This window comes from Dendropsophus ebraccatus, chromosome 9 (assembly GCF_027789765.1).
Source record: "Dendropsophus ebraccatus isolate aDenEbr1 chromosome 9, aDenEbr1.pat, whole genome shotgun sequence".
NCBI lineage: Eukaryota > Metazoa > Chordata > Amphibia > Anura > Hylidae > Dendropsophus > Dendropsophus ebraccatus.
Window position 1 is genome coordinate 26,759,974 of NC_091462.1, and position 8,051 is coordinate 26,768,024.

Genomic DNA, 8,051 nt, shown 5'->3' on the forward strand with positions numbered 1-8,051 from the left:
TGGCAGCAGCCGTCTCATCATCACTTCTCCCTGCAGAAAGGATCACACAATGTTGGTTTATTGCTGCATGGGAGTCAATTGGCCAATCTGTGAAGCCCCCCCACCCTGGAATTAAAAAAAAAAAAAAAAAAAAAGTGGATGTGAGAGGCAGCAGCAGCAAGGGTTGGAGACTAGGAGGCATGAATTGTTCCCCTGGATGGGTGCTCTCTATGTAAGGGGGGTAGAGGGGTTAGTGTGGTGCTAGCTAGGCAGTTGGATCAGTGCAGCTCTCCCTCTAGGATGCTCTCCAAGAAATTCCTGAGTGTGAATAGCAGCAACAGCAACAGCAGCATCGGCAGCAGCAGCAGCAGCAGCTACCCCCATCCAGGAGCCTCAGAGCTACATCCCATTATCTCCACTTCTGACAACCTGGAGAGAAGTTCACCTCTGAAAAAAACTACCAGGGGGATGACGAATCAGTCAGATCCAGACAATTTCCCTGACTCCAAGGAGGCACCAGGGGACGGACAGAGGAGTAAGCTGTCTCCTGTCTTGGATGGGGTCTCTGAGATTCGTCATAATTTCGATGGATCTGCAGCAGATCGCTATCTCCTCCCTCAGTCCAGTCAGTCCCAGGCTTCTGCAGCTCCAACTACTATGTTCCCTTATCCCAGTCAGCATGGACCGGCTCACCCAGCCTTCTCTATCGGGAGCCCCAGCCGCTACATGGCTCACCACCCAGTCATCACCAATGGAGCCTACAACAGCCTCCTGGGCAATGCTTCCCCTGGCAGCGGCTACCCTGGCAGCGGCTACCCCTACACACAGCAGTACGGGCACTCCTACCAGGGAGCCCCCTTCTACCAGTTCTCCAGCGCGCAGCCCGGACTGGTGCCCGGCAAGGCGCAGGTCTATCTGTGTAACAGGCCACTATGGCTCAAGTTCCACCGGCACCAGACCGAGATGATCATCACCAAGCAGGGCAGGTGGGTACCATGCCAGCCAGACCCAACACTACTACTCACTGGCAACTAACATTATTTAGGGTTTCAATACTTTTTTTAAAAAATTATTATTCCTATTGTTTATAGTAGGGTTATTTATTTTCATTGTTATATTGTTTTTATTACACTTATTTGTTGTTGTTTTATTTATTATTATAAATATTATAAATATTATTATTATTATTATTATTGACAAAAACACAAATATAATAATAATACTAACAACAATAAATTGTGTATAATATAATATTTTGTAATATTTTATATTATTATTATTATTATTATTTTATACTATAGTAATATATATTAACAGAGGGCATTACTTTATTTTTTTTAAACATGTTGACATAGTATTTGTCAAAATACTTTAATATATATATATATATATATATACACATATATGTACACATATACATACATACATACATACATACATACACACACACACACACACTTTCAAAGCATACTTAACATATTTAGATAGATAGATAGATAGATAGATAGATAGATAGATAGATAGGAGATAGATAGATAGATAGATAGATAGGAGATAGATAGATAGATAGATAGATAGATAGATAGGAGATAGATAGATAGATAGATAGATAGATAGATAGATAGATAAAAGATAGATAGATAGATAGATAGATAGATAGATAGATAGATAGATAAAAGATAGATAGACAGACACACACACATGCTGGATATGGTGTATTTGTTATATTTTTTCCTTATTATAGCTATGGGTTATTTTTTCTTACACACCGAATTTACAATTGTTCTTTTCAATTGATCGTTCTTTACTTTTTTTTTATTTTAATTTTATTTTAACTTTTTTAAAGATTTTTTTTTATTATTTACGGTACATTACTCTTATTTTATAAATAATAATAATAATAATAATAATAATAATAATAATACACAATATTATTTGCTCCATGATATTTGTCTTACATTTCTTAAAGTATTAAACAATATTCTCCTTTTACTAGATAGATATATAAGTAGATATATGATTGATTGATAGATAGATAGATAGATAGATAGATAGATAGATAGATAGGAGATAGATAGATAGATAGATAGATAGATAGATAGGAGATATATAGATATATAGATAGATAGATAGATAGATACATACATACATACATAGATACCTCTATACTCTATATATAGATATTGCATTTATACACATTGATATACATACATACACACAAACACATACGCTACAGGTAGCTTGGCAATACCAAAGATACACACATACAGTACACACATACACACACACACACACATATATATATATATATATATATATATATATATACACACACACACACACATACTGTATATATACACACATACATACATATACACACACAAATAAATATATATATATACATATATATACATACACACATACATACATACATATATATATATATACACACACACACACACACACACACACACACACACACACATATATATATATATATATATATATATATATACACACTGTATACACACACACACACTATTTACACACTCTCATTTTGTATATTATAAAGTGTACTTTATTCCTGACTTGACCAATCTCTCTCTCTCTCTCTCTCTCTCTCTCTCTCTTTGTTCCCTCTTCTGTGCCCCAGACGTATGTTCCCCTTCCTAAGTTTTAACATCTCGGGTCTGGACCCCACAGCACATTATAATATCTTTGTAGATGTGATTCTTGCTGATCCCAATCACTGGAGATTTCAAGGGGGCAAATGGGTTCCTTGCGGCAAAGCGGACACCAATGTACAAGGCAAGTCCAATTAACACTTTCCTCCTCTAATCTCTGACACTCTTTTAGGTGAGAAACCTTAATTAGAGGCTTTTGTAATGTGGAAAAAGCCTGGGATTGTAGGAGCAGATGATAGAGGGAAAAGGAGAAAATCATATGCAAATGATGGAATTGATGTAACTCTAATGAAGGCTGCAGGGATGGGACAATGCCTGGCTCCTGGCTCATCTTCTACCTTGGTATATACACAGGTAACAGGGTGTACATGCACCCCGACTCCCCCAACACTGGAGCTCACTGGATGCGGCAGGAAATCTCATTTGGGAAGATGAAGCTCACCAACAATAAAGGGGCCTCCAACAACAATGGCCAGGTCAGTGCTGTCCCCTCACTGTAAGGTACACTGATAGCAGCAGCACTTGTGTATGTCAGTGCAGCCCCTGGACTGAGTCCCCAGCCTGCTCCCATCACCCAGCATGGGATATATTTATAGCATGTGTGTCATTGTACGCCATCTGCAAGATCCATTCCAAACACTTACAGATACACAAACCAGCCTGGAATAAATTACTGTGCATGTGTGCAGGGGCTGCTGCACTATACCAGGGCTGCCTCCACATAGGGGGCTCATAGGGGGCTCACAGAGTTATCTAGGGGGCCTGTGTACCTAAGCCATGGGCTAATAAGCATTACTCTATCTATTATCTGTCTATCTATCTATCTATCTATCTATCTATCTATCTACAGTATCTATTTATCTTCTGTCTATCTATTGTTTATCTATCTATCTATCTATCTCCTATCTATCTATCTATCTTCTATCTATCTATCTCCTATCTATCTATCTATCTATCTATCTATCTCCTATCTATCTATCTATCTATCTATCTTCTATCTATCTATCTATCTATTTACAGTATCTATCTATCTATGTTGTATCTATCTATCTCCTATCTATCTATCTATCTATCTATCTATCTATCTATCTATGTTGTATCTATCTATCTATCTATTTATCTATCTATCTTCTATCTCCTATCTATCTATCTATCTATCTATCTATCTATCTATCTATCTATCTATCTATCTATCTTGTATCTATCTATCTATCTCCTATCTATCTATCTCCTATCTATCTATCTCCTATCTATCTCCTATCTATCTATCTATCTATCTATCTATCTATCTATCTATCTATCTATCTATATCTCATCTTTCAGAAACTACATAGCGCATGCTTCCGCACTGATACCGCACAGTGTATACTGATACCTTACAGTGCTGTAACCTGCTTTCTCCTGGTGTCTTCTTAGATGGTTGTGCTTCAGTCCTTACACAAGTATCAGCCCCGGCTCCATGTTGTAGAGGTGAATGAAGATGGCACAGAGGATAGCAGCCAGCCTGGCAGAGTGCAGACCTTCACCTTCCCGGAGACGCAGTTTATTGCTGTCACTGCCTACCAGAATACTGATGTAACTATTATATCCGTATATCATGAATGCCTGGACCATGGGGACTATGATAGTGATAGATACAGGAGAATATCTTGTATATAAATTACAATCCTTTCCTAATAAAGATAGGTCGGTGGTTGTAGTATTCTAGTAGTAGTCGAAGTATAATAATAGTAACAATAGTAACAATAGTACTAGTAGTAACATCATCGCTATTATTATTATTATTATTATTATTATTATTATGCAGCTGTACACAACGTGGCACATAGATGGCATAAAGCACTATTTATACAGGAGAAGATCCATCTATCTATCTTCTATCTATCTATCTATCTATCTATCTATCTATTATCTATCTATCTATCTATCTCCTATCTATCTATCTCCTATCTATCTATCTATCTATCTATCTATCTATCTATCTATCTATCTCCTATCTATCTATCTATCTATCTATCTATCTATCTATCTATCTATCTATTATCTATCTATCTATCTATCTATCTATCTATCTATCTCCTATCTATCTATCTATCTATCTATCTAGTATCTATCTCCTATATATTTATCTATCTATCTATCTATCTATCTATTATCTATCTATCTCCTGTCTATCTATCTCCTATCTATCTATCTATCTATCTATCTATCTATCTATCTATCTATCTCCTATCTATCTATCTATCTATCTATCTATCTATCTATCTATCTTCTATCTATCTCCTATCTATCTCCTATCTATCTATCTATCTATCTATCTATCTATCTATCTATCTATCTATCTATTACATATCTATTTATCTGCCAATTATTCAATCATATATTATATATCTGTTAGGAATAAAGTATTTATTGTCCTCAACGCCTTTTTCAGTTTTTATTTTTTTATTCCTTTTCCAACTCAATTTTTTTTTAAATAAGTTGGTTTTAAACGATTTTATTTTGCCTTTTAGATAACACAGTTAAAAATCGACCATAATCCGTTTGCCAAAGGATTTCGGGACAATTATGACACGTAAGTAAAAGAGTATGGCGAATAATATTAATAACAATGCAATATGAAGAATTAAATACAATGTACAGAATTCGTACTTTTTCCCCCCAGCAAAATGTCGCTTATATTGATTATTAGTCAGTTATCTTTGGGCAATAACCTGATCACGCTGGTTACCAGTATGGATTCTATCATTATATACTTCTGTAGAGCTTCTCTTATCACAGCAGCAACTCCTAATCTGTAACTGGTCTCCAGCTGTTAAAAATCTACAACTCCCAGCATGCCCTGACAGTCAGAGGAGTGCTGAGAGTTGTAGTTTTCCAACAGCTAGAGAGGCAAGGAACAATGGCCTATGGGATTCGCTCCCTGGATGTTTCCAATGGATTTTTGAATTTAATCAATAGAGAATTTTCCCTTTACTGCATAGACAGAACATATACACGCATGTCTATAGAGGATATACAAATAAGAAAAAAAGTTATAGATAGGGAAAGTTTATAAATGTGTGGAGTAAAGAATGTGGAAATAATCCGCTATCTGTTATAACTGGTAGATATTTCTGGAAATAAAACCTTTGTAATGCTATAATCTGTTCTGGCATACCAGGGGTTAAAGAACATTTTTTTAAGTAGAGAAAGATGACAAAGCAGAATATAGGATCCTACTAGGTGTCCCCCAAACCTGAGCTCTGTATTGTACAAACGGATGATGATGATGATGATGATAATTAAAATGATAATCATCATCATCATCATACTATCGTTTCCTTTTTTGTTGTTATTATTATTATTATTATTATTATTATTATTATTATTATTATTATCCTTACAAATCTCTGAGAATCTTTTGGAGATTTTTTTTTAGAGTATTCTCATTTTAGAACGTCTTTGTTTTTCATCTGAACCTACAGAGAATAGGGCAGATTCTTTATAACTCTCCTCCTGCCATCACGATCGAGGAGGTCTATCGTTATTTACTAAGAAAATATAATATTAACCCTAAATTGCCTAATGCCTACTCAGGAATAATAAAACTGTACAGTGCTGTAACAGGGAATAAAGAGAGGGTCCTAAGCTTCTTTGATGGTAGAATTTCTATTATCTATCTATCTATCTATCTCATATCTATCTATCTATCTATCTATCTATCTATCTATCTCCTATCTATCTATCTATCTATCTATCTATCTATCTATCTCATATCTATCTATCTATCTATCTGTCTCATATCTATCTATCTATCTATCTATCTATCTATCTATCTATCTCCTATCTATCTATCTATCTATCTATCTATCTATCTATCTCCTATCTATCTATCTATCTATCTATCTATCTATCTATCTATCTATCTATCTCTACTTGATTATTGAAGGAGAACCCTTTGTCTTCCAGGATCTACACCGGTTGTGATCTGGACCGTTTAACCCCGTCACCTAATGACTCCCCTAGATCTCAGATAGTGCCCGGTGCCCGGTACTCTATGGCCACCTCCTTTCTCCAAGACCAGTTCGTCAGTAACTATGCCAAGTCTCGCTTCCACCCTCCCGGATCTGTGCCAGGGCCGGGTACAGACCGCAGTGTTCCTCACACCAACGGGCTCCTTTCCCCTCAGCAAGGTGAGGACCCGGGGGCCCCTTCTCCGCAGCGCTGGTTTGTGACCCCGGCTAATAATAGGCTGGACTTTACCGCTGCATCGGCCTATGACACTGCTACAGACTTTGCCGGTAACGCGGCCACTTTATTGTCTTACGCGGCGGCGGGAGTGAAGGCTCTTCCTTTGCCAACAGCCGCCTGCGCGGGGCGCCCTTTGGGTTATTACAGTGATCCTACCGGGTGGGGAGCGCGGAGCCCGCCCCAATACTGCACCAAAACCGGATCCGTGTTGTCCTGCTGGGCCCCAGGGGCCAGAGTAGGAACATCAAACCCCTACCTATCTGCTACAGAAGAAGCCGACACATTAGCGGCAGATAGGTCCCCACTGGGAGAGGACACCAAACCCAAAGACCTATCTGACTCTAGCTGGATTGAAACACCTCCCTCTATCAAGTCTTTGGACTCCTCGGACTCCGGAATTTATGAACAAGCAAAGAGAAGGCGACTCTCTCCGTCCGACCCGGCTGTGTCTGGTAGTTCCTCACCTCTGAAAAGTGAAGTTCTGTCCTCTAGAGACTGTGAGAAGAACTGTGCCAAAGACCTTGGTTATTATGGCTTCTACGCCCACACTTAAATGAGCCACTGCTGAAGGTTAGCCCATCAGCCAAGGTTTGCCACCTTGAGGACAGTGAATGACCAAGTTTAGAACTTCACCTACATCTTCTGATGAAACTAAAGCAGGCTCTGCACACAACAAGAAGTACTAGATGGTGCTTAAGGCCACCAACCATTAGGTTTCGCTGCCAAGTTGGAAACACGTCCTAAAACTCTTTGAGTCACAGCACTGACGACTATTTAATCCTCTATTTTGCATTTCACCTCTTCACTACCAAGTTTCCTACCTTGAATTATGTGCCAAGCCACAACTAAATGTGGTTGTGCACCATGGACATTGTTGGGTTCAGCACCATGGACATTGTTGGGTTCAGCACCATGGACATTGTTGGGTTCAGCACCATGGACATTGTTGGGTTCAGCACCATGGACATTGTTGGGTTCAGCACCATGGACATTGTTGGGTTCAGCACCATGGACATTGTTGGGTTCAGCACCATGGACATTGTTGGGTTCAGCACCATGGACATTGTTGGGTTCAGCACCATGGACATTGTTGGGTTCAGCAGTACCATGAACAATGCAGGTTCAGCACCATGGACAGCAGTGGTTCCAGCACCA

At 38.3% G+C, this 8,051-nt stretch overlaps 1 protein-coding gene across 1 annotated transcript; it reads left to right on the forward strand.

Annotated features, from left to right (window-relative positions):
• Nucleotides 1-432: 432 nt before the first annotated feature.
• On the forward strand, nucleotides 433-7,449 carry TBR1 (T-box brain transcription factor 1). Its single transcript, XM_069985110.1, has 6 exons — nucleotides 433-965; nucleotides 2,633-2,787; nucleotides 3,018-3,139; nucleotides 4,080-4,238; nucleotides 5,177-5,238; nucleotides 6,615-7,449. Exons 1-6 carry the CDS (start codon nucleotides 448-450, stop codon nucleotides 7,447-7,449), a joined length of 1,851 nt encoding a protein of 616 aa, XP_069841211.1. The 5' UTR covers nucleotides 433-447.
• Nucleotides 7,450-8,051: the final 602 nt, after the last annotated feature.

What these genes read in the sequence shown, in the direction of transcription:
- TBR1 (XM_069985110.1), top strand. Translation starts at nt 448, where the DNA reads ATGACGAATCAGTCAGATCCAGACAATTTCCCTGACTCCAAGGAGGCA. An exon ending in ATCATCACCAAGCAGGGCAG is followed by an intron (nt 966 to 2,632) that starts GTGGGTACCATG and finishes TCTGTGCCCCAG; the next exon opens with ACGTATGTTCCCCTTCCTAA. An exon ending in TTTCGGGACAATTATGACAC is followed by an intron (nt 5,239 to 6,614) that starts GTAAGTAAAAGA and finishes TTTGTCTTCCAG; the next exon opens with GATCTACACCGGTTGTGATC.